Source organism: Apodemus sylvaticus, chromosome 13 (assembly GCF_947179515.1).
Source record: "Apodemus sylvaticus chromosome 13, mApoSyl1.1, whole genome shotgun sequence".
Lineage (NCBI taxonomy): Eukaryota > Metazoa > Chordata > Mammalia > Rodentia > Muridae > Apodemus > Apodemus sylvaticus.
This window is the reverse complement of record NC_067484.1, coordinates 69,219,788-69,245,488: the sequence shown is the minus strand read 5'-3', so window position 1 is coordinate 69,245,488 and position 25,701 is coordinate 69,219,788. Positions and strand designations below refer to the sequence as shown.

At 46.3% G+C, this 25,701-nt stretch overlaps 3 protein-coding genes across 4 annotated transcripts; 1 reads left to right on the top strand and 2 right to left on the bottom strand.

Annotated features, from left to right (window-relative positions):
* Positions 1–2,801: 2,801 nt before the first annotated feature.
* Positions 2,802–6,070, top strand: Wdr55 (WD repeat domain 55). Its single transcript, XM_052201358.1, has 7 exons — positions 2,802–3,034; positions 4,345–4,445; positions 4,533–4,620; positions 4,722–4,901; positions 5,019–5,118; positions 5,201–5,370; positions 5,449–6,070. The coding sequence occupies exons 1-7, from the start codon at positions 2,841–2,843 to the stop codon at positions 5,771–5,773; spliced, it is 1,158 nt and encodes a 385-aa protein (XP_052057318.1). The 5' UTR covers positions 2,802–2,840; the 3' UTR covers positions 5,774–6,070.
* Positions 6,071–6,157: 87 nt separating this feature from the next.
* Dnd1 (DND microRNA-mediated repression inhibitor 1) lies at positions 6,158–8,961 on the bottom strand. 2 transcript variants are annotated; one of them, XM_052201356.1, is made up of 5 exons: positions 8,658–8,961; positions 8,407–8,524; positions 7,414–7,875; positions 6,428–6,820; positions 6,158–6,349 (listed from the first exon to the last, which is right to left on the bottom strand). In XM_052201356.1, the coding sequence occupies exons 1-5, from the start codon at positions 8,679–8,681 to the stop codon at positions 6,276–6,278; spliced, it is 1,071 nt and encodes a 356-aa protein (XP_052057316.1). In that variant the 5' UTR covers positions 8,682–8,961; the 3' UTR covers positions 6,158–6,275. The 2 variants fall into 2 exon arrangements, with proteins under 2 accessions (XP_052057316.1, XP_052057317.1); XM_052201357.1 differs by having other exon boundaries at positions 6,263–6,820.
* An 87-nt stretch (positions 8,962–9,048) lies between these two features.
* On the bottom strand, positions 9,049–25,655 carry Hars1 (histidyl-tRNA synthetase 1). Its single transcript, XM_052201353.1, has 13 exons — positions 25,482–25,655; positions 25,142–25,231; positions 18,554–18,673; positions 15,581–15,676; positions 14,300–14,425; positions 13,362–13,469; positions 13,131–13,229; positions 12,825–12,918; positions 12,451–12,578; positions 12,114–12,356; positions 10,460–10,576; positions 9,704–9,850; positions 9,049–9,446 (listed from the first exon to the last, which is right to left on the bottom strand). Exons 1-13 carry the CDS (start codon positions 25,569–25,571, stop codon positions 9,375–9,377), a joined length of 1,530 nt encoding a protein of 509 aa, XP_052057313.1. The 5' UTR covers positions 25,572–25,655; the 3' UTR covers positions 9,049–9,374.
* Between the last annotated feature and the right edge of the window lie 46 nt (positions 25,656–25,701).

The window sequence follows — 25,701 nt, the reverse complement described above, 5'->3', positions numbered from 1 at the left end:
TACCCTTTACCCTTACCCTACACTCCTGAGCTTTCCTTCCTCTCAGCTTCTCTGATTCCTATATAACCCGTCCATTTTGGCTGTATACCCGTGTATATACCCCTGTTGGCCACTTGGCAGCTGCTCCAGGGACCCCTCCCTCCAGTCCCCTCCTCACATGGCCTGGTTTGGGATCTTGTTCATTTCACACTCCAAATGCCTCTTGCATTCTCTTCCCTCATATCTACACTAAACCTTCATCATACCTAGGAACAGTCAGGTCTTTTAATTTCTTATTTTCATTCCATCTGCTTTGTTTTTCCTGTATTGATTCTAGGTTCCTAGACTATTTACTAGTTTCCAGGGGAGAAGGGAAGAAAGAGTCACTGGTGGGCAAGAGAATTTTCAAGTTGAATGGTCAGACCTACTCAGTCCTATCTGGCCAGGGTCCTATTTCAAGAGTAGAGATTCTCTGTGGATTAAGATCATCCTGATAATCTTGTCACAGCTTCATACGCTTGAGCTCTTAGTGAAGCTGTATTAATGAAAGTCACCTGTGGAAACAAAAACCTTTCATGAATTTATGCCTTTAGGGGAGCATTAGTACTGTAGAATTAAACTCAAGACCTTGGCTAAAAGACTAATGGGTGGTGGGTATCCTGAGGTTAAAATTGGTATATCCTCTTGACTCTTCACCCTGAGTTTGTCAAGGCACTAAGTCTCCTTTCTGCTCTTAGCAGCACTTTGGTCTGGGCTTCATTAGGTATTCATTAGGCTCTCTATTTTTTCTGGCTAAATACTGAGCTCATGATCTGTGGTTTCCTTAGACCCAAAGGAAGCTAGACTGTCACTAGGCTTAGCTCTTGATTTTGATAATTTTCATCTTGATAAGAGAGGGTATTTTTGTTTTGGTGGTGTTGCACATCAACCTTAGCTCTGCATATGAGACAAGCACTCTACCACTAAAGCCCTGGCTATAGAAAAGTGCTTTTTTAAGGAACTCTGCTTTGCCAGTAATGCTTAAGAGGTACAAAATGGGCTGTCTTCAACAGTACTTAAAGATGGCTTTAAACAAATGATGCCTTGGTCCCATGGTTTTAGGGCACAGTTCTTATTAGGAAAAAAGTTAGAGACATGATTCATATGGACACCTAGAGTCAATAAAGTTAAGATCTGAGGGTTGACTATCAATTTAATATTGTTTCTACAAGTACTCTTAATGCTCCAATCACTAGACAGATAGGCTGTTTGAAACCCTCAACCTCACCTCATGTTCATTTTTTTTTTTTTATTTTCCTTTTCAGTGGGTTCTCACTATATCAAGCTGGCCTAGAATTCTCAAGAGATCCACCTCCCTCCCACACCTGCAAGTAAAGTGTTCCCTACCATGTTCTACTCACCTCACTTTTTAAGTTTTAGGTTCGCCATATGCCTTTGAAGGCATAGTTGCCCAGTAATCTGAGGAGGCCCTTTTCAGCTAGTCACAGGGACTTTCCCCCATGCAAACCACTTTCATGATTGGGGTCTTTGGTAAAAGGAATACCCAGAACATCGGCTGCCATGCTTGTTTTCCTGGTAGCCTAACTACAGTTGGTCATGAGCTCAACTACAAATGTTCACTGTTTCTCTGGAGGCTAGGGAGATGTTGGTGTGGGTAGGTAGCGGTTTGAGCATGTGTGCAGGCTGCCTCCTGTTAATGACCCCTGTCTGTTAACTTTAGGGATATGTGGATTTTTGCTTCTCCTTGTACAGCCTGCCTGTGGCTAGCCTGGGGTTTAGGTATCACCAAGTCAGGAATAACTGAGATCCCTTTGTTTGGTTAGGATAGAACTGGGTGGGGCTGGAGAGGTGGCTCAGTGGTTAAGAGTACTGACTGCTCTTACGAAGGTCCTGAGTTCAAATTCCAGCAACCATATGGTGGCTCACAACTATCCATAATGAGATCTGATACCCTCATCTGGGGTGTCTGAAGACAGCTACAGAGAGCTGGGGGTTGGGTGGGGAGCAGGGCACAGAGCGAGAGCTGGAGGGGTGGCTAAGTAGCTAAGAGCCCTGACTGCTCTACCAGAGGTTCTGAGTTCAAATCCCGGCAACCACGTGGTCCTCACAACTATCTGTAACGAGATGGGATGCCCTCTTTTGTTGTGCCATAAAACAGCTACAGTGTACTTACATATAATAAAGAAAAAAAATCTTTAAAAAAAATAGGCCTGGATGGAGAGAAGGGTGTTTCCAAACATGTGAAGCGGCTTGGAGGAGAGGTCACATAATGTAGCTACCCCAAGCACAGGCCATACATATAGTAGATCAAGTAAAATGGGTCTGGGAGTGAGAGAGCAAGATGGCATAGCCAATAAATTGGTAGAAAGCAGACCTTTAAATTGGAGTTTAATCCCTTGAATCTACGTGAAGGTGGGAGGAGAGAAGCAACTCCATGAGGTTGATCTCTGACTTACACTCGCGCCGTGACGGGCGGAGTACTCATTTCACACGAAAAAAACCTCCGGCGGGGGTGGGGGGGATTCTCTGAAACCACCCCTATCCGTTCTGCTTTCTTCCTCAGCTCTTTTTCCTCTGGGCCTTTGTGTTTAAAACGTATTTATACACCAAGAAAACAACTGAAAAATTTAATGAGCTGTAACTCGGCTTCATTTAAAAAAATAAAAGGGTGTGATTGTTCAGTCTTACAGAAGCTGCACGCTGGGCACGCTCCATTTACAGCAGCGGCAGCCCCGCCTCTTCTGACGTCCTCCTAGTGCACTTCCGTTCCCGCCTCCTCCCGGAAGCAACTACTTAGGCCACGCCCCGTCCGTGTAGGTCTTCTCCCCCCCCCCCCCCCCCCCCCAGCGCGCGTGGATCCTATGGACCCCACGTGTGAGGAGAGTCCTACTGAGGACTCAAACAATGAAGAAGAAGACCTTGACTCCACGAAGGCAACACCCCGGATCCGTGATACCCCAGAAGATATCGTGCTGGAAGCCCCAGCCAGTGGCCTTGCGTTCCATCCGACTCGAGATCTGCTGGCAGCAGGGGACGTGGACGGGGACGTGTTCGTGTGAGTGGGGCGTAGGGCGGAGTGTGTTAAAGCTCCTCTGGGAGGAGCTAGGGGTAGGGAGTGTGGCGGGAAGACATCTTACGAGACTCAGACGGCCCGAATCGTTCAGTAACATTCGGCAAGTGTGCTTGTGGAAGCCTCAGATGATTACAGGCGTTTTTCCACATCCTCTCCCCCCCCCTCCCCCGCCTTTTTTCTTTTTAAAAAGTAGGGTGTCTTATTGAGTCCAGAGCTTCTAAGTTCTGAGATTAGAGTTGGCCACCATACCTGCTTAGCTTTTATAGGTTTTGGGATCCCCAAACCTGAGGCAAGCACTTTGTCCACTGAACTATCTCTCCAGCCCTACATCTCTATTTTGTTGTAATTTTTTAGCACTGTGACATTTGTCAGAATATACAGGAATTAGCTATGTCTTTCTTTAGCGTCAGTGGGCCTTACCAGGTTTTTACTCTTTCAACTTCTGGGACTGGATTTCTGTCAACAGTTATTTTCCTTTGAGAGAAGATCGCACTATGGCTAGAGTAGTCTCAAAGGATTCTCTGGCTTTGGTCTCAGCTTTTTTTTTAACTTGGATTTTCGAGATAGAGTTTCTCTTTGTAGCCCTGGCTGTCCTAGAACTTGCTCTGTCGACCAGGCTGCCTTCCTCTTCCTCCCTAGTGTTGGGATTAAAGGCATGGACCACCACCACTCATCTTGGTCTCAGAATTCTTAAAAATATCGAAACCCACTAATGCACCCAACTTGCCATTAGATTATTGAGTATTTCTGGACCTTCACAGTGGTCCACACTTAGCCTTTCTTTGGGCTCAGGGTTTTGAGATTAGTGAAGAGAAGTGGAGTCTGATGATGTGTTCCTGTAATCCCAGCATCCAGAAGGATAAGACAAAAAGGAATACAGGTCCCAGCCTAACCTGGGTAGTGCACACCTTTAATCCTAGCACTCAAAAGGCAGGTGAATCCCTGAGTTAGTTCAATGCCAGCCTGGTTTACAGACTTGAGTGAGTTCCAGGACAGCCAGGGCTACAATAGAGAAACCCTGTGTCAAAAAGCTAAAAAAAAAAAAAAAAAAAAAACCCAAAAAACAAAAGGAAGAAAAAGGATAAATAGGCTGGAATAGGCTGGGAGTGTATGACTCAATTATAAATTATGTGTGAAGACTTGAGTTTAGTCTCCAGTACTACAAAGAAAGAAAATGGATAGAAGTTGTTGGCTCCTGAAGTGCCCTGCCTAGGTGGGAGGGAAGGCTGGCCTTTTCGCTCCGAGCTTCAGGTGTGGTATGGGATCATTGACTCTCACTTCCTTTTCCTCAGCTTTGCCTACTCTTGTCAGGAGGGAGAAACCAAGGAACTCTGGTCCTCAGGACACCACCTCAAGTCCTGCAGAGCTGTTGTCTTCTCAGAGGATGGGCAGAGTAAGTACTGGGAAGGCGCCTAGCTTGTGGTAGAGGGTGGAGGACAATGAGCAATACCATAACCTGGGCCTTCCCCCCCCCCCCCAGAACTTGTTACTGTCTCTAAGGACAAAGCAATCCATGTATTAGATGTCGAACAGGGACAATTGGAAAGACGAATTTCCAAGGCTCACAGGTAAGGAAAATCTGTTAGGTACATGCAGACCTAGTGAGGGTTGAGGGCTCACCTCAGTAGTAGAGAGGCCTCTACAACACATTGCTATTTTTGTGTTATAGTGCCCCCATTAACAGCCTGCTGCTTGTGGATGAGAATGTTCTGGTTACTGGGGATGACACAGGTGGCATCCGGCTGTGGGACCAGCGTAAAGAGGGTCCTTTGATGGACATGAGGCAGCATGAGGAATACATCGCTGACATGGCTCTAGACCCAGCCAAAAAGCTGCTGCTGACAGCCAGGTAAAGCCTTAAACGCAACTCCCTGAACCCGGTGGTGAATAGGTAGGTGCCTGTGCCCACTTCTTAGTATAGTCGCCTGAGAATGGGCTTTCCCATTTCATCTGTTTTTCTTTGCAGCGGAGATGGCTGCCTTGGTGTCTTCAACATCAGGAGACGCCGGTTTGAGCTGCTCTCAGAGCCTCAGTCAGGAGATCTGACATCCGTCGCCCTCATGAAAGTACAGCTGGGTGTGATGGGATGGGGTGTGTACACTGGGGGGAAGCAACTCCACAGACATGGCGTGCTCTGTTAACCTGCAGTACGGGAAGAAGGTGGCCTGTGGATCTAGCGAGGGGACCATCTATCTCTTCAACTGGAATGGTTTTGGGGCTACAAGTGACCGCTTTGCCCTGAGAGCAGAGTCCATCGACTGCATGGTCCCAGTCACCGAGAACCTGCTGTGCACTGGCTCCACCGACGGCATCATCAGGTAAGGGGAACCGGGAGCAGCCTCAAGCCTGGGAATTATAATCAAGCTAGCCGGTTCCTAACGTTCATCTCCGCTTAGGGCTGTGAACATCCTGCCAAACCGAGTGGTCGGCACCGTGGGCCAGCACGCTGGGGAGCCCGTGGAGGAGCTAGCCCTATCCCATTGTGGTCACTTTCTAGCCAGTAGTGGCCATGACCAGCGCCTCAAGTTTTGGGACATGACTCAGCTTCGAACTGTGGTTGTGGACGACTATCAGCGGCGCAAGAAGAAGGGAGGACCGCTTCGCGCCCTGAGCGGTAAAGCTTGGAGCACTGACGACTTCTTTGCAGGGTTGAGAGAAGATGAAGAGGATGCCAAGGCTCCAGAGGAGGTGGTGAGGGAGAGTGATGACGATAGTGACTGAGGGACAAGGAGCTGTTCTCTGGGACAGATTCCCTGAAGAAATCTGCTGACGCTGTAGATCGAACCTACTACCTTGTGGTGCTTACTGCCACCACTGAGTTACACCTGACTCCCCAAACAGGGATTTTCTAGATTCTACTGTTATCATGCAAGAAATGACATGAACTCAGGGCCCCAAAGTGGGAAAAGTATTTGCTCCCCTTATCATTGTGAAACAAATTCTATGACCACAACAAGATAACAGACATATGTATACCAACCAGGGTTTTAATATAAATAAAACCAGTAACAAAAACTATTTAAGCCTAAACCAGGGACAAGTGGAGGGAGGAAGGGCTCTTTAGTTCAGCCAGTTATCCAAATAAAAACAAAGATTCATAGTAGGCACTTGGTCGGGTGTGGTGAATGCTTGCCAAGCAGGGACTTGGGACTCAGTGGGGGAGGGCAAGGTTCCTCACAACTTAGAAGTGACAGGGTTCTGTCCCAGCAGGGGAAGCTGTCTGTCACCAGGCCCTGCTGCTGCCCAGGCCTGCTGGGCTGGGGGCTGGCACAGGTTCTGCTCTCCCGTTTAGGGTGCCTGTAGAAAGAAGGGATCACTGCTTAACCAGAGAACCTGCTTCAGCCCCAGGAGACCATAAGCTGGTCCTAGACTCACTCAGTGTCTCCAGCAGCTGTGCAGACACAGCATCCTTAGCCACCTCATGCCCATCCTGCCAATCAGAGGCCAGCACAACCCAGATGAGGCCACTGAAAGGCACTGGATGCCCAGGGATAACAACCTGGTACCAAAAGCGATGCCAGCCAGCAGGCCCTGTCCCCAGACACTTGGTAAGGAACACTGGGCTGCCTAGCTTCATCTGTTGACACAGTAGTTGCAGGGCAGCCCGAGCCCCTTGGGACCCCAGCTTGTCCCTGGTCTGGCCTAGTTGGCTGACATCTGGCCGGAGGAAGCGCAGTGAGGGACCGGCTAGCTGTTGGCGGAAGTGTTGCTTCAGGTCTGGCTTGAGCCACTCCACAGCCACCTGCTCTCCACAGAGGCGTGACTGGCCTGCAAAAGAAGGCAAGAGACAAGGGCAGAGCTAAACACTGGGACTTGAGCCAAGCACTTAAGAGCAGCCTTTGAAGTGACTTGCCACAGGCTATGTTTAATGCCTCTCCTCTTCTAGGTGTTGGGACGGGACAACTTCCTTAGGCTTCATTTAAATTGTAAAGGAGTTTTCCTAACACCTAATAGTCCCTGGGGCAATGTAGAGGTCAGGCTCTATTTGCTTAATAATCATCACAATAGCTACCCTTCTGGTCAATGAAAACTGAAACTAAGATTTAGCACGGTAGCATCCTCCACTGAGTTGGAGGTGGTGCTGGCTGCACTGGCACTTGGAATCCACCTTAATCCCAGCATTGGAGAGGCACCTGAGTTTGACACCAGCCTAGTCTACAAAGGGAGTCTAGGACAGCCTATTACAAAGAGAAAACCCTGTCTGGAAAAAGCAAAAACCTAAAACAATAGATAAATATAGGTAAATAGAGGCTGTAGCACAATTATATGGTAGCAGTTCAGGAACTCCGCTCACGTCTGACTATAGATTTGGGGATATGCTGTTAAGTAGCCAGCCACCTTCCCGCAGCCTCCACCCCTACCTTCTACCAGGGCCTTTTTGGCCATGGCAGCAGCTCGGTGCGTGCTGAACTTGAGCAGCGCAATCTGAGAGGGCGCAGACCCAGGGCTGGGTAGCAGCAGTGTCTCCTGCAGGCAGGGACCGAGCGGTTGCAGGGCGAGCAGTAACGCACGGCGGTTCAGGCTAAGAGGCAGCCCGTCCACCGTCAGCTCGCACTTCTCCGTGCTTCGGCACACCAGGAGCTGGCAAGAAGGCCGCAGCTGGTGGTTGTGCAGCGTAGCAATGGCGGCCTGGGCACCGCGCCGCGAGCTGTAGCGTGCATAGGCAAAGCCGCGGTTCAAGCCACTGAAGGTCATCATTAGGCGGAACTCATAGAGACGTCCCACGCGCTGGAAGAGTGGGATCAACTGGTGCTCGTACACATCCTGCGGTAGTCGTCCGATAAACACCTCAGACCCTGATGGTGGTGGGCTGCCCACCCAACCTAGAGGGAGGATATTTTTGGTTACTGTGATCCACAGTGATTTTTTTTTTTTTTTTTTTTTTTTTTTTTGGTTTTTTGGATTTGGTTTTTTCAAGACAGGGTTTCTCTGTATAGCCCTGGCTGTCCTGGAGCTCACTCTGTAGACCAGGCTGGCCTCAAACTCAGAAATCCACCTGCCTCTGCCTCCAGGCAGAGCCCCGCGTGCGCCACCACCACCCGGCCCACAATGATGTTTTTAAGCTCCAGGATAAAGCTGGGGTGTGTGTGGGGCCAAGAAGGGAGACCATCTGGAAATATTGGTACCTTTCTGGCTCCTGGGGTCGTTACCATAATTAGGCAACTACACTGTGTAAACAACTAGGCTGGCACTGAATGGGTGTACCATCCTGGTCCGGGAGAGTGGAAGGGAAGTCAGATAAACAGCCACATCTAGTAAGAGTATGTGAGGCAATTTGGGGTTTCTGTCTTTGGAGCCTTTCCATAAAGAATGGCTGAGGATGATGTAATGCCACAGGGCTGGGGCTACTGTACCTGGGGGTGGCCCGCCATACTTCCTTTGCCCGTTGACCTGCACCAAGCGGATGCCAGTCTCCCTTACCCACGCCTCCAGGGCCGCTTTGTTCTCTGGATTCACTCTTTCACACCATTGCTGGGGGAGAGAGGTAGTTTGGAATGGCGCATCACCGGCCCTGCTCCACCTCGTTGGAGGTGTTGGGGGGTCACTGCAACCCCCCCCCTCTGCAGTCCGGGCCCAAGGATCACCTAGGGCTTCATTTACTTACCTCACACTCCCGTTTGGACTGCATATCTCTCTCCGAAGTCTCGCAGGTCCCTCTTTAGATCTTCCTTGGGCTTCAGCTTCTGCCTCTGGAAGATTCCCTGCTCTCCACGCCTCCTCAAGTTCTCATTGGCTCTGAGCACGACCCCGCCTCTCGAGGAGGCATCCTTGCACGCTGCGTGCGCCCTTGGAAATTTCGAACCCCCCTTAAGACCGTGGGTGGGAGGAGCTCCATTGCCAAAAGGGGGAGGAGTGGAGGGAGCCCCGGGGCAGGATAAACACTGGATACAAGAACCTCTAGCAAGACCCAGTGAGTTTGCGAAGGTTTCTTCTTTTTTATACCAGTGTCAGGACCGGGGGAAGGTGGCGCTAGGCATCATGGACACAGACAAGTGTTAGCGGTAGAGACATTTATTGGACTTTTTGGCCATAGGCTGTTCATCTGCCGTGTGGCTTTTCAATGATGCCATCTCAAGTTCATACAGGAGTTTAGGAGGCAGAGACTTGATTAGTCCACCTATAATCCCCGACAAGGAAAGTGTAGTACCTGGCCATATTTTTGCCAGTGATTATGGATAATAACGTAATAATAAAAACAAAAAACAAAAAGCCTCTGTTCTGACCACCCTTCAGTCTTCTGCTGGGTCAGAAATGTGCGAACAGTTGAAGTACATACGCAGTTTTGTTTTAGTTCACTTTAGGCCAATCCTGTTGGCTCAGTTCAGCAGATGGAGGGGGGCTGATCTGTTCTTCTTCTGATTTCCTCCACAAGGTCTTCTCTTCGGACATCCACCTGGCCGCAACAGAGGACGAAGGTATGAGCATCTCCCGCTCGCACAGCTGTCCCGAGTGCCCACTGCTGGTTACCAGGTTTGGCTCACTGGGGCATGAACCCAGTTAGGTGCCCCAGAGATCTTAAATGGCATTATAGCTAAGACCTATAAGCCCTACGCCCAGGGCTCCCTGTGAGTTAGTCCTCTACGAGGCTTGGCTCTCAGTCAGGCCTGGGCCGAGCGGCGCTTGGGGCCTCCTGTCCTCTCGCCTCCCTACCTCTTCTCTGCTGGCCACCGAGCGGAGCTTGATGACCCCGTCCTTGAGCTCCTGCTCCCCGACGATGGCCACCAGGGGGATGCCTGCTTCCTCACAGTACTGCAGCTGGTTCAGCAACTTTGGGTTCTTCTTGTACAGCAGCTCGGCCTGCAGAATGACCACGGAAGAAAACAAAGGCTCTATTGTTCTCAGAGGTAAACTCTGGGGGAGGGGGAGGGGTACAGCAGGCACCCTGCTGTTGGTCTGTTATTAAGTGTCTTTATTCTCCAGCTCTGAAAAAGTACTTTCATTTTCATTTCTATAAGTTACTAAATCCTTTTCATGATACTTTAAGAGGAGCTATAAAGCAGAATCTCAACAGCATAATGTATGTATGATAATTGGTATTGATAAGCATAAAAAGGCTGTTAATAGCATATAAGAACTATTGGGAGAGTATAATTGACAAAGCCCCCTCAGTCAGCAATCCTTTTAAGGTTATTCTTATTTATTTATCTGCTTATTTATTTGCTTGCTTATTTATTTATTTATTTATTTCTATCCTGACCACAGCGGGTCCCAGAGGCAGGCAGCAGTCAGGCAGCCCTTGCTCCGGCTGTTCAGATCCCCACAAGAAGAGCACACACTGTACTGTGTGAGGCACCTTGTTCTTGGCTCGGTTCGCAGAAGCAGTGGGAAGAAGGTGCTATGCAAACCTGTATTAGTTTGTCTAGTATTCCCATTTGCAGCCAGCCTAGGGATGCCCCTGTACTGTACCTTGATCCCAGCGTCCCATAACTCTGAGACAAGCTTCAGTCTCTCCTCCAGCAGCTTCTTCTGTGCAGATGCCACAAGTACCTGCGTCTCTGTGGTCCGTACCTTTTCCTCTAGAGCCTAGGGAGAGGCAGGCAAGAGTGAGACCTGGACTATGCTATCAAGGAACACACAGGGAGGCCATAGTTGGGACCCTGAGAGACTAAGTCCAACTCAGTGAGCTCCACTAGGGAAGGATGGCAGCCTCTGACCTACCAGTTGGACATGGACTAGTTAGAAGACGGAAGAGATGAACTGACTTGTATGACTTGTCAGAATAAACGGTGGATGGAAGGCTCCGTATAATATGGTACACATCTATAGTTGCAGTACTCGGGAGGTGGGGACAGGAGGACCCTGCGGCTCAGCCTAGCCTTGAATATATGAGTTCGGAGTCTGGGCTTAGTATGTCTCAAAACCAACCCGAACCAAAACAGAAGACCACACAACAAAACAGAATGAAAATCAAAAAACCCAAAAAACAAATAATGGGACTGGAGAGATGGCTCAGCAGTTAAGAGCACTGACGGCTTCCTATACGGCAGCTTAGAACATCTGTAATTGCAGTCCGAGGGGTCTGATGCCCTCTTTTTGGCGTCTGTGGGGACCAGGCACAGATGCACATGTGGGCATAACACTCATCTACATAAAATAAAAATTTAAACAACAAGGACAACAGAACAAAACACCAAAACACAACAATAACAAAATGTGTAACTATTCCAGGAGAGCAGCACAGTATAGTTAAAACTCCTTTCTCCCCAGGAGGTTAGGGGTCACAAGCACAATCACAAGGAAAATCCTTTGAGACCACCTCATGCCACCACTGGGACCTAGTCCTCACTTTCTACTCTCCCATCTGTGACACTAGGTATGTGTGGATGTAGGCACAAAGAAGCAAGCTGCTACTAATCCTCAACTTTTTCTGAAAAACTATCTTCAAAGCTACAACCTAAGATGCCTAATGAATGACTTCAAGTGAGAAACAGGGGTGGGGTCATCTTAGAAAAAACGCGACAGGAAGATGGGAAAGTGCTTCTGAACGCACTGCAGCGAGCCCTAAGAGTTCCAGCTACAAAGGCGGCCTTGAGGATCATGGGGAGCTTCCTTGGTGTCACCCTGGGCCCTAGGAAGTCAGAGCAGCCATCTGAGTAAGCCCAGGGCCTCGGGAGTGGGTCCCACTGACAGGAAGACTAGTGTTTCTTCTGCTCTTCTCCAGTGGAGAAAGAACCACGATTCACAAAACTATCCTAGAAGCCAGGCCTGATGGCTCAACCTGGTCCAGCTATTCAGAGGCTGATCCAGGAGGATTTAAGACCTACTTGGGCTACACACTGAGTTCAAAGTCACCTTGGGCAACTTAGTTAGACCCTTCCTTAAATAAGTGAGAAAGTGCACAGTGATAGAGTGCTTGCCTAGCACGCACAAGCCCAGGCTCAGTTTCCAGTTTCATAAAACTTATCTATCCACACATACACAATACTGGCCTATAAGAGGGCGAGACTGAAGGCTATCAATCATCTCTTCTGCATTTCTCACAGAGGCTCCTTATCCAAAGCAGTGCCTGTCCCTAGGAGATCACAGAATGGTGGGTACCATCATCTGCCCTAGGACTTACCTCTAATCTTTGCTCTACAATGGAGAAGATCCGTTCCACTCCAATACTGAGCCCAACGCACGGCACCTTGCGCCCTTTGGGGTCAAACATGCCTACCAGCCCGTCATAGCGCCCTCCAGCGGCTATACTACCCACACCCAGGGGCTCTTCCCCATCTTGGGTTGGCGTCTGTAGCAGCACCGCCTCATAGATGACCCCAGTATAATAGTCCAGCCCTCGAGCAAGGCTCAGGTCAAAGGAGATCTGTGGAGGCAAGGTCGTGGTCAGTGTAGAAGATAAGATCAGGGACCCCAAGCCACAGAGGTCAGCTAGGGCTCCTATCTCCAACTTCACTTACCTTGTCATCAATGCCAAACAGGGTTAGATATTCAAAGAGCAGCTTTAGGTCTCCCAAGCCCTCTACAGCCTGTTTGTTTTGGGAGAGTTTAGGATCCTGAAGTAACTGCTCCACCAAAGACACCCCACCTGAGGAAACAAATTTGTAGGCCAGATGGACAAGAAAAACAAACAAACCTCTCAACCAACCACCCAACCAAAACAACAGTAGGTCGACCTTTGGTCTGGGCTGCAGTTACATATACACATCAACACTCCTCCCACCACACACACTGCAGTTATAGTATACATGATCACCCCCTCCCTCTTCACCAACACACACATACATAGTTCAACTTTAGGACTGAGGGTGTGGCTGCTGGGTGCTTTTCTCACCATGCTGCTGGACATAGTCCCCGATGCGATCAGCCACTTCGGGTGCAAGGCCCTTCTCTCCCACCATCTCATTCTTCACTTCCTCCCAGGAAACCTGGGCAGACAACGACAGTCAGAGGCCATTACACATCTTCCCTACCACAGAACCCTTCTCAGGAGCCACCTGAGAGCAAAGGTATCCTCCAGCATACATGCTGGGGCCAGGCCTCCTCCAGCAGACAGAGAGGCAGCCTCCTCTCCTCATAAAATTTCATTGCTCAAAACAGGGTAGGGTCTAAGAGAGTCAGTCAGGTGTTTGGGTTTTACCTTGTCTAGTTTGTCCACTGAGGAGCAGATGGTACGGAACTTGCTATCAGGAACACCACAGACAGCAAACATCCCATCCAGGATGCGCCTGTCGTTTACCTGAGAGGAGCAAAGTATAGGGAAGAAGGAATCTGATTATTTTGCCTGATTGCCTATAGTCTCTATCACATGGGCTACTGGTCTGTGAGAGGCCAGGTCCCATCTCCCCCTCCCAGCCTATCCAGCTCTTACCTTGACCAGGAAGTTGCCAATCTGAAGTGAACTCAGGATCTCACACATAATCTTTAGGCACTCTGCATCAGGAATCATGGGGTCGAACTGGCCAGCAATGTCAAAATCCTGCAGGGACAGAGGAAGGTGGGCGGCTTGTGGTGGACTCCTGGAACCTCTGCTGCGCTGGCATCGAGCACAGGCTCCCCTTGGCTTAGTCTCATCGGCAGCTGCCCTGGGCTCTCGGCCGCCCTGGGCTCCCAGCAGCCCTGCCCTCCTGCCATTATGGAACTACTGCTCTTCATACAATCCATCTTCCTTAGCGTCTCCTACTGTTGTGGGAAAACTTCCCAGCCTGAGTCAGTGTGTCTCTGTCACTGTGTCTGTCTGTCTGTCTCTGTGGCAGTTTTGGGGATTGAACCTAGGGCTTCAAGCATGTTAGGAAATCACTTTACCATTGAGCTACTGTCCAAGCCCCTCCCACCTTAGTCTTTTGCTATTTTTTCCCATCTGTCAGAAATCCTTCAACCTTAGTCTAGAAGATTTGTTAACAACGCATCCAGAACGTCCTCATTCTCTGTTGTGATTCTAATACTGTGGTAATAAAGAACCTGGAGCTAGGAGCATGGCTCAATGACAGAACAACTGCCTGGTGTCCTAGTGTATACAAAGCCCTGCATCCAATCCCCATCACTAAAAAAATATTTTTTTTCTCCAAACAAAACAACCCACTCCCCCTGAAAAACCCCTTCCAAAGCAGGTCCTTAGAGCCCATAACTGATGGCCTATCTTATTCTTCATGTTCACCAAACCATCAGGAGGTCTACGTGCAAATATCAGGGGAACTAAGAGCAGTTTTGAGACCATCTAGTGTGTTCAGGATGCCACAGGACACAGTAGATCCTACTGGAGAGAGGGCTTGAGCTGCCCAGCATTCTCCATGGTTTTCCAATACTCACACACTGATAGAATTCACGGTAACGGCCTCGGGTCATAGCTGGGTTGTCCCGGCGATACACCTTTGCTATGTGGTAGCGTTTAATGTTGGTCAGTTTATTCATTGCCAGATACCGAGCAAAAGGGACCTGATAACACAGCGTTAAGAAAAAAGAGCCTCCTGCGGCTGTTGGAAGTTATTGTCACCCACAGAAGCTAGGGTCTAACCCTGAGGTATAGATAAAATCACTACCTATAAGAGAAACAGCACTTCTGATTGTCAGGAAGAATTAACCATATAGTCATAAAAGACACCTGAAGTAGGAAAGAAGATTAAAGCTCCTTCCTCTGACTGTCTCCCTGGACTGCGCACGAGAGGAGAAAAAGGAACTTGGCAGATTAGACACAGCAAGAAAAGGCCCGTGTGGAATCCCTAATGGGATGATTGATGGGTAGTTTTAATGAGACTGGCCCCGATAGGCTTGTGTATTTAAATGCTTAGTTGATAAATTATCTAGAAGGATTAGGTAGTATGGTCTCATTGAGGTGCGTCACTGGGAGTGGGCTTTGAGGTTTTAAAAGCCCACTCTGGGCCTAGTGTGTGTGTTTCTGTGTGTGTGTCTTTGTGTGCACGTGTGTCTGTCTGTCTCTCTCTCCCCACCCCCACCCCGCCTCTGCTGCCTGTGCATCAAAATGTAAAGCTCTCAGCTACCTCTTCCGCGCTGTGCCTGCCTTTGTGCTGCCATGCTCCCTGGCATAATGATAACAGGCTAACTCTATAAACTATAAGCAAGCCATTAGTTAAATGCTTTCTCTTCTTGGTCATGGTGTCTCTACACAGCAAAAGAACACTGAGACCACTGAGGATAAAGGAAATAGTAATCAATTACAGAAAATTATAGCTGTCCCTGAGCCAGGAGACTGTTGTAAAACTGGGAACAGGGCCCCAGCAGAAAGCTGGATTTTTTTTTTTTTTTTTTTTTTTTTAAAGACAGGGTTTCTCTGTGTAGCCCTGGCTGTCCTGGAACTTGCTCTGTAGGCCAGGCTGGCCTGGAACTCAGAGAACACCTGCCTCTGCCTCCCAAGTGTTGGGACTAAAGGTGTGTGCCACCATCACCTGGCAAAGCTGGAGATTTCTAAGTCTATATTCTGCTTTATCTTGATTTAGAGAGAAAAAAAAATTCCTTTCACTGTCAATGGCTTCATATTTAATCTTACCTGTGCCTGCGGTCCCTAAACCCAAGTTCAGCTCAGTGAGTGCCAATTCCTGCAAAGTCTTTAAGAACCTAGGTTTAGAAGGATACAGTAAGGTCATAACGGAGGGACAGCAGCTCCCCACCCTGGTCCTTCAGGTCATAGATAAGCTTTGAGTCTTCTCCATACTTTCCAGTAAGTGTTTCCTGGAGAAAACAAGGAAAAATATGATCACAATAATAAATTACACTTTAAATTTTTTTTTTGAGACAGGTTTTGACTATGTATCTCCGGATGGTCATGAACTACCAGAGATCTGCTTGCCTCTATCTCCTGAATGCTGGGATTAAAGGCTTGGGATACCACATCTGGGTATAAATAGTTTTTTTTTTAAATTATTATTACTATTATTACTATTGTTAAATTATTTGATGCTAGGGATTGAACCTAGGCTCTGTACTTGGTGGGCAATTTCTCTATCACTAAGCTGTATTCCCTGCCCTTAGACCATTATAGGGGCTAGAGAAACAACTTAGCAGTTAAGAGCAGTGGCTGCTCTTCAGAGGTCCTGAGTTCAATTCCCAGCAACCACATGATGGCTCACAACCATCTGTAATGGGATCTGATGCCTCTTCTGTTATGCAGGTATATATGTAAATAGAGTACTCAAATTCATAAAAGTACATAAATAAATAAATCTTTAAAAAAAGACCTTATAGCGGGCAATGGTGGTGCATGCCTTTAATCCCAGCACTTGGGAGGCAGAGGCAGGCGGATTTCTGAGTTTGAGGCCAGCCTGGTCTACAGAGTGAGTTCCAGGATAGCCAGGGCTACACAGAGAAACCTTGTCTCAGGAAAAAACAAAACAAAACAAAACAAAACAAAACAAAACACCCCACAACAAACCACAAACAAAACAAACCATTATAAACACAAAAACTTACTACTCTAATTTCAACTTGTCTATATTTCTATAGTCCTTCTGCTTTTCATCTTAATGCTTATAAGTTTAATGTAGCTACAATTAAAAAGTATTGTACCCAGACACACCTCTTATTCCAGCACTCAGAAGGGAGAGGCAGGTAGATCTCTTTGAGTTCGAGGCTGGCCTGGTCTGCATTGAAAGACCATTTCAAAAAGACAAAACAAAAACCTAAAATGGAATAACAATTCAGTGTTGATATTCTGTTTTTTTTTTTTCTATTTTGTGGCAGAGTTAAAGTATTACTGCTTTCCCTGACCCCATGATTTTCAAGACAGGGTTTCTCTATTTAGCCCTGGCTATCCTAGAATTCACTCTGTAGACTAGGCTGGCCTCAAACTCTGAGATTTACCTGCCTCTGATTCCCAATGCTGGGATCAAAAGTGTGTACAACCAGGCCCTGTTAAAGCATTACTTTTTTTTTTTTTTAACAACCATTATTTATATTGTGTTTGTTCATGTGCCATGGCATGCACAGGAACATACACAATATAAATAATGGTTGTAAAAAGTGGTTGCTAAGGCCAGTGGGTAACTGTGAGAGTTGGTTCTCCCACCTTGTGAGTTCTGAAGATTAAACTCAGGCTATCAGGCTTGGTAGTAAATGTGTGTTTTTTTTTTTTAATTAGGATTTTATTTTTACTTTATATACATTGGTGTTTTCTTGCATGCATGTCTATGCAAGGGTGCAGGAGTCCCTGGAACTGGACTTCCAGAGACCTGTGAGCTCCTATGTGGGTACTAGGAATTGAACCCAGGTCCTCTTAGTCACGGGGTCACCTCTCCAGCCCTGGTAGTAAGTGTCTTTACCCACTGAGCCATCTTAGGCAGTCCTGAGGTATTATTACTTAAAATTTTTTTTAAAAAAGAAATATGTATTTAATTTATTTATGTGTATGAATACTTTGCATGTTTGTATGTTCATCATATGCATGCCTGGTGCCTGTGGAGGTCAGAAGAGTGTTGCAAATGATTGTGAGTCACATGGATGTTGGGAACAAAACCCAGATCCTTTGCACAAGCAACAAGTGCCCTGCTAAGCCATCTCTCCAGCTCCAATGAAGCAGTTAGGATTTTGTGCTGATCTTGCGGAAGACCCAAGTTTGATTCACAGCACCAATGTTGTCACACCTCCTGTAACTCCAGCTCCATGGGCATCCTATACCTGACTCCTCAGGCACCTGTTTTCCTGTGCATACAGTCACACAACTAAAAAGAAATCTAACTCTCCCACCATTAAAAAGTAAGCAAATAGCCAGGCGGTGGTGATGCATGCCTGTAATCCCAGCACTCTGGGAGGCAGAGAAGGTGGATTTCTGAGTTTGAGGGCAGCCTGGTCTACAGAGTGAGTTCCAGTACAGCCAGGGCTATACAGAGAAACCCTGTCTCGAAAAAAACAAATCCAAAAACAAACAAACAAACAAACAAACAAACAAAAAACCAAAAAAACAAAACAAATCAAAAAGTAAGCAAATAAAAAAAGATGTATAATTTCCCAGTGAGAGTCTAGGTGCAGTGAACTACACCTGTAACTCAGGAAGGCAGAAGCACCCAGCTCATGGTTCACAGCCAGCCTGGGTTATAGAGGCTGTGTCAGAACAACAGAAAGAAGCTTTGCACTTATCTGTTTGCTAACACCACCCTATTTGATGTTCATGCTATTCCAGTTAAAATACATTTCCAAAATGTGTTACTAGGCATATCTATGCACACAGCTTTGTGGTTTTGAGTATTTTTCTTGAAGATAAGCTAATAGGAGTGCATTATCAGGTTAGCAAATACAGATGCTTTTATAAAGCCTGAGATCTGAACAATGTCAGAAACAAAAGTGAAACTCTTAAGGGCATGACAACAGTCCATGTTCTTTGATGTCTTCAACTGGTTATGATATATTCCTCTGAGCAACCAGCCAGGATTTGAAAAGCTTTAAAAGCCCCAGTGTGTGGACTCATAAACATATGTATGCTAACGTCATAGAGTGGATGGACACTTTCTGCTCCTTTAATACGTTAAGATTCTAACCTTCGGCTGCTCTAGTCCCCTCTTGGGTCATCACGAGCCCATGGCTGCACTGTGCAGTTTCTCCTTACTCAGGTCTCACCTTTAGTTCAAACACAGGTGTATCAATCACTTCTGCTCCATGCCGTTTGAAACAGCGGATGATGACGTCAAACACCTTTTCCCGGACTGCCATCTGCCGGGGACTATAGTCCCTCGTGCCCTTGAAAGTCAAAATCAAAATGTAAGGATGACATTTAAAACAAAGAACAATAAACTCTAGAAACATTCAAAGTCCATTTCAGCCACAAGGGACACAAATGCTGCTGTAAAAGTGGGAAGACAGCTCAGAACAGGCCCTGTGACTCCATCGGCCAGCTCAGCTCTGTTTCCCAGAATTCAGAGCCATTTTCTCAATACAAGTTTTCTGAAAACTCAACAGTAACAGTATTTCCTTGCACAGCAGAGAATACCTACTTGACACGTATATTATCAATTCAAAGTGGCTCCACAGGTTGAATTCTGAAGTTTATGTGCAATTTTTTTTCCAACCTAATTTCCTTTCAAATTCTATTTAACAAAGTTATTTCTGAATGCAGGCTCTCACAGAGCCTGGTGTGGTGGCACTTGGAAGGCAGCAGCAGGAGGACTGCAGAGTTCAGGGCCAGCCTGGTCCATAACAGTGAGACCCCTTTCTAAGAAGGGCAAACAGCTGCGAGACAGGTCAGGCAGGTGCATTTTACAGCTAAATTACAGGCTGTCAAGAGTCAAGTCACCACCTAAGAGCGCTCAGCCAGTGCACAGTGAAGCCTGTCTCCCACCTGAGCCAGAGCTTGTAGTCCAGGCCATTCTAGCCTGCCCCAGAGTCTGTGTCCTTTTCACACTCTTAGCTATTACCTCTCAATCCAGAGTGCATTATTTCCATGTATATTTGCTGCATACAAAATTCAAAGTGCAAAATTTTATTGACATACCATTACACATTAACGCAAATAATATTTTGAGTGAATTAAAAGATGTAGTGAGAAGAGGAACGCTGGTCACATTTTTGCACATCTTTTTTACGGTCTCATTTTTTATTTTATGTGTATGGTGCTGTTCATACAAGCATATCCATGCGTCACTTGCACATCTGGTGCCTGTGGAGGCCAGATGAGGATGTCAGCCCTTCAGGGGCTGGAGCTACAGATGCTGTAATCTGCCGTTGGGTTCTCCGGAAGAGAAGCAAGTGTTCTTAGCAGCCGAGCCATCTCTCCAACCCATTTTTGCAAATCTTTAAAGTTCCCCTTAATAAAGACAGTTAATTTTCCTATGTGCTTTTTGTATTACATTTCTATGGATGTATATTAGTCTGGTTGTAAAATATGAAGAAACTCTAATGTTACATAGGTGTGTTCTTATAAAAGGAAGAGTACCCAATGAGCTTCTCAACTCTAAATGTTCTTTTTTGGTACTACACCAAAATCCAACAAGTACCCGTTTCTTATAGACTGGTTGTAATGTGGAATCTGAAAGCCATACAATACATTTTTCATACTGTTACTTGTTACATTTAGAAGCCCTAGTTATTTGGGGAGGACGGTGCATGCCCATAATACCAGCACTCGGCAGGCAGAGGCAAGAGCATCAACTTAAGTTCAAGACCAGTCTGGTTTACACAGTGAGTTCCAGGTCAGTCCAAACCACAGAGCAAAACTCTGGCTCAAGAAAACAAATCTAAACAAGTCTCATTCTCATTATATTGGTAACTAGAGTTGTTAAATACACAGAGACAGTGGGATAGTAATCACCGATGGGATGAAGGGAGGATGGGAAGAGGAATAGTGTGAAATGGGAACAGTTTCAGTTCTGAATGATGAAAAGGTTCTGGAAAAGCAGTCATAGCAGCTCACTCCTGTTTTCACATTTGGAAGGCCAAGGTAGGAGGATTGCCGTGAGTTCCAGGCCAGACTAGACTACAGACTAGGCCCTATCTGGAAGAAAATCAAAAGATAAGTAGTGATGATTACCCAATAATATCAGCGTATTTCATGCTGCGGAACTGCACATTAAAACCCACCCTTGTGCTAGGCAGTGGTGGCGCATGCCTTTAATCCCAGCACTCTGCAGAGGCAGGTGGATTTCTGAGTTCCAGGCCAGCCTGGTCTACAGAGTAAGTTCCAGGACAGCCAGGGCTACACAGAGAAACCCAGTCTCGAAAAAACCAAAATCCAAAAAAACAAAAAACAAACAAAACCCACCTTTGTAACTTGTATGTTGAATGGGTCTTTTACCCTTGTATGATTTTATACCATCTGACACTGGTCATCTAGAAAATAGTGGCTTGTTGATAAGTTAGAGAGCTTTATAATGTTGACATTTCATTATGTAATATTCAGATTATTAATACCATCACATATAAACAAGATAATCCCAGTATCAGAAAGTTATCAAACTCAGGGTAAAAGATATGTTTTCCAAAATTTTTTTATTTGAATGCCTGAGTTTTATTATTAGCAACATATTACTTCCAGAAGATTCCTTGAGTTAGCAAAATCCACTTCTTTTATTATCACAAATATGTCTGCCAGATAGTCAATTCTGTCTGCTTTGTAGCAGAAATGCTTTATATCTGTACTTGCTTCCTACTAGTGATACTTGTTATAGGCAAGAGTCAAGATTGAATAAAATTAACAATTTGCTGGGTGGTGGTGGCACGCGCCTGTAATCCCAGCACTCTGGGAGGCAGAGGCAGGTGGATTTCTGAGTTCAAGGCCAGCCTGGTCTACAGACCAGGACAGCCAGGACAGCCAGGGATACACAGAGAAACCCTGTCTCGAAACACCCCCCCCCAATAATAATAAAATAATAATAATAATAATTTAACTATAAAAACACTATTTTAAAAGTTTATGTGTATATGGCCTTGTGTGCATATGTGTGTGTGTGTGTGTGTGTGTATGTGTGTGTGTGTGTGTGTTTTGCCTCAAAGTATCTATTTGCACCGTGTGCATACCTGGTACCCATCTAAGTCACAAAGAGGTATCAGATCCCTTGGTACTAGAGTTAGAAATGGTTGTGAGCCTCCAACAAGTGCTCTCAACCACTGAGCCATCTTTCTAAACCTCCTCCCCCAAATATTCTGTGTGTGTGTGTGTGTGTGTGTGTGTGTGTTTCGAGACAGGGTTTCTCTGTATAGCTCTGGCTGTCCTGGAACTCACTCTGTAGACCAGGCTGGCCTCGAACTCAGAAATTCACCTGCTTCTGCCTCTGCCTCCCAGGGTGCTGGGATTACAGGTGTGTGCCACCACTGCCTGGCTCCCCCAAATATTCTTAAGTTCAGATTTTTATTTTGAAAGATGTATCTTATTTTATGTGTATGGGTGTCTGCCTACATGTATGTCTATGTACTATGTGTACGCCTGGTGCCCAGAGGTCAGAAGAGGATGCTGGGCCCCTGGAACTGGAGTTACCACAGCTTGTGGGCCACCATGAGAATACTGGGAATTGAACCTGGGTGCTACAGGAGAGCAGCAGGTGCTCTGTCTCCGAGCCATCCATCTCTCCAGCCCTATGCTGAGTGCAACGAGTGTGAATTGTACAGTTGGTTCTCTGATTCTGTAGGTTCAATAAACTGTGCACTGAAAATACCTGGGGCTAAAAGAAAATTCTGCCTATACTAAACTAAACCTATAGATTTTTCTCCAAGTCATTATCTTTGAGCACTAACTACTTATATTAGGTGTTAGTAACCTAGAGCTGACTTAATCACCTAGGATGTGTATAGGTTAGGTGCAAATGCTATACCATTTCCCATAGGGAAATTGAAGAATAGCTGTGGGGTCCCTTAATACTATCCGAGACCAAGCTGTGTTCAACTTCCCCCAACTACTTCAATAATATTTCTTCATGATTATTTGAATCAGATTCTAAATATGTTATTTTTAGATGATATATCCATTTGCTCAACAACAGCTTTCTCTTTCTCCCCCCCCCCCCCTTTTTTTTTCTTTTGTGGTGTCTCATTTGGACTCCAGGTCTTCTAACCACTCTATCAATCCCCCACCCCATCACATTATTTATTTGATGAAGAAACTAGATAATTTGTCCCAAGAAGTTTATTACATTCTCTATCCAGTCACCAATACCACTGATGAGTCACTAACCTGTTCTCCACTCTGTGTTTCTCCACCTTAGTCTAAAGGCCTAATTACAGTCGAATTCCCCTGATTAGGATTCAGAGGTGGTGCTGTGTATTTCTTATTGCACCATATATCTGCAGGGACATAATATCTGCTGCTTCTGGTTTAGCAACATTAAGACTGGTCATTGGGTTGAGGTGAGGAGGGATTGTTCTATCAAAAATTCCCTGTTTTCTCACCATTCAATAGTCTGAGCCATTATTGGTCATTTCTTTTATGGCATATGTGTGGATGCCCTTGGAGACCAGCTGGAGCTACAGGCAGGTGTGGGCTGCTATATGTGGGTACTCGGCCACTCAGCTTTCTAGAGGAACAGCAAGCACCCTTAATACTGAGCCATCTCTCCAGCCCCATCTCTTTGAGATCTTAAACTTCCCTTGAACCTTTGAAAAAGAATTGTGTGGGATGGGTGTGGTAGTACATGCCTGTAATTCCAGCACCTGTTAGGTGGAGACCCGAAGATCAGAATTTCAAAGCCAGTTTCTGCTATATAGTAAGTCTGCGCTAGTCAGGGCTTTTTGTATTTTTGTTTTGCTTTGGTTTTTAAAAAATGCGTAGAAAGGCATAATTTTGTGAATTTGGCTCAAAAGCTCCACCCCTCCACCCTACCCCTAGCCTTTTGGAGACAAGGCTTTACCATCTTATTATGTAGTCCTTGTTGGCCTGGAACTTGTATACCAGGCTGTCCTGACTTTAGTTCTCAACCCAGCTGGGCAGCTCTCAACTGTCTATAACTCCAGCTGCCCTCCAAGGAGACACACACAGAAAGCACACAGTTACATAGACATATACACATAAGTGAAAATAAATAAATCATTAAAAAACAAAAATCTTAAAAGAATTGAGTCTTGCTGGGCAGTGGTGGCACATGCCTTTAACCCAAGCACTTGGGAGGCAGAGGCAGAGGCAGAGAGGCAGAGAGGCAGAGAGGCAGAGAGGCAGAGAGGCAGAGGCAAGCGGATTTCTGAGTTCGAGGCCAGCATGGTCTACAGAGTGAGTTCCAGGACAGCCAGGGCTATTCAGAGAAACCCTGTCTTGGAAAACAAAAACAAAAACAAAAACAACAACAACAACAAAAAAAAAAAAAAAGAAGAAGAAGAAGAAAGACTTGAGTCTCAACATTGGGGAAACAGAGGCAGTTGGATAGCTGGATCTCTGAGTTCGAAGCCAACCTGGACTACATAGAGAGTTCCAGGACAGCCAGAGTTACAGAGATACCCTGCCTCAATAAAATCTCAAAGAAACAATGATCAATAATCATTGAGAATACTGAATCAAGTAGAAAATAGGGAATTTGTAATAGATTAGCCCCTATGTGCTTAAACCCAATGTTCTGTCTTAATATCACTAAAACTGACAAAGGCCTGCTTGTCTCTGCTTCCTGAGTACTGGAATTAAAGATTTGCACCACAATACATGGCTTCTCTCATCTTTGGAAATCAACTTTAAATATATTCATTAAATATATGTTTATTTCCAGGCATCCAGATTTAACTTCTGGTAAATAAACGGAATTAGCTACTAAATAATACCGCACTATTTATTATTAATATAGTTAATGAGTAATTACATTAAATAACATGAATTAACTACTAAAAATTATTGCAGAGGGCAGGAGAGATGGCTCAGGGACTAAGAGTTCTTGCCATTCATCCAGAGACATTAATTCTTTCAAATTCCAGCACTTTGGCTTACAACTGCCTGTAACTCCAGCTCCAGGGAATCTGACATTCTCTTCTGGCCTCTGCATGTATTCATACTCACTTGCATAGATCCACACACATGCACCAAAGTGAAAACTCAAAGCCAGTACAATACCAGAATTATATATGACATGCCCAGGGAACCCAGTAAAGGTGCAGAGGTCTGTTTATAGGAGTTACAGAATAGCATCTTTTGTGCAGGGATTCTCCTAGTTCCTAGGAAGTATCAAGATTCTTTTCTGCTTCAGAGTTTCTCTTCCCAGCTTATGATTCTAACAGTCTTTCTCTGGCTATCTCTCACCCACTTGAGAGATCCATCATAAGACTTCCTCAGCTTGGCTTTTTATACGTTGTGTTATACGTGTGTATCTATGTATGGTTATAGGACTGTGTGGGTGCAAGTGCCTCTGTAGGTGCAGGGAATCAAACGTGGATCCTCTGCATGCTCTGAACTGCTGAGCCATCTCTCCAGCCCTAAATTTCTTCACATCACCACTCATATTTTGTAATTGCACATCCCTGGGTGGGATTATTTGTCCTAAATTTGTCTCAGTAGAATGCAAGCATCCTGTATGGTGTATTCAGTGTACAATGACACCCACATAGACTTACTCAATAAATACACAATGAATGAAAAGAGTAGCAGTTAGCAGGCTGTCTCGTTTCTGTCTGTCATCACTGCCATCCCTGAATGACTCAGGTTGAATTCAAACCAACCCAGTGCCTATACCAACCACTGGCTCCTTTGCGATATTTCAGACGGTGGATCGGGGCCTCTCTCTGAGGCCTCTCACAGGAATAGTTTACCTTGGGGGTTTTGAGCACAAACTTCTGTTTGCCTTCATCATGGCCCAGCTGTGCCTTCAGTTTTAGGAGTTTCGTCACCTCCTCCTCGATCTGTGGAGGGAAAAACGCCGCTGGGCTCACCATTTGTCACTTCCCTCCCTCCCTTCCCATTCACTCGATACTCCTCTTTCTTAGGCCTAGCCTCGCTTCTCTCGGGACCCACCCTAGCTATCTCCTCACTCAGTCCCTCCCAGTCTACGATCCTGGTTCCTTCATCCACCTGCCTGCCCTCCAGCCCGACCACCTTCCATGTTCCTCCGGGTTGGTCGGGCCCCTCTCTCTCCTTCCACCCGGGTCGCACCTGCTCAGCGGACGCTTTCTGCTCCTTAAGGCCCCTCACATGAGCTCCCTGGAGTCGCACCAGCTCCTCCAGCGCAGCACGATCTGCCATCCTGTCTGCCAAGCGGAACTGACCGCTGTCTAAATCCGCCTTGGAGGACTCAGCCTAGGTTCGGATGACTTCCGGTTACCGAGTCCCGCCTTTCGTGCCTAGAGCGTGTTTGACTAGGGTGGAGAGGACA

Excerpts from the sequence above, each read along its gene's own strand:
- Wdr55 (XM_052201358.1), top strand. The coding sequence starts at position 2,841 with ATGGACCCCACGTGTGAGGAGAGTCCTACTGAGGACTCAAACAATGAA. Across the intron at positions 4,446-4,532 it reads CTTCTCAGAGGATGGGCAGA|AACTTGTTACTGTCTCTAAG; the intron begins GTAAGTACTGGG and ends CCCCCCCCCCAG. Across the intron at positions 4,902-5,018 it reads AAGCTGCTGCTGACAGCCAG|CGGAGATGGCTGCCTTGGTG; the intron begins GTAAAGCCTTAA and ends TTTTCTTTGCAG.
- Hars1 (XM_052201353.1), bottom strand. The coding sequence starts at position 25,571 with ATGGCAGATCGTGCTGCGCTGGAGGAGCTGGTGCGACTCCAGGGAGCT. Across the intron at positions 13,470-14,299 it reads ACCGTGAATTCTATCAGTGT|GATTTTGACATTGCTGGCCA; the intron begins GTGAGTATTGGA and ends CTGTCCCTGCAG. Across the intron at positions 12,357-12,450 it reads TGTTTGGCATTGATGACAAG|ATCTCCTTTGACCTGAGCCT; the intron begins GTAAGTGAAGTT and ends TTGCCTCCACAG.
- Dnd1 (XM_052201356.1), bottom strand. The coding sequence starts at position 8,681 with ATGCAGTCCAAACGGGAGTGTGAG. Across the intron at positions 7,876-8,406 it reads GTATGGCGGGCCACCCCCAG|GTTGGGTGGGCAGCCCACCA; the intron begins GTACAGTAGCCC and ends TCCTCCCTCTAG. Across the intron at positions 6,821-7,413 it reads CAAAAAGGCCCTGGTAGAAG|GCCAGTCACGCCTCTGTGGA; the intron begins GTAGGGGTGGAG and ends CTTCTTTTGCAG.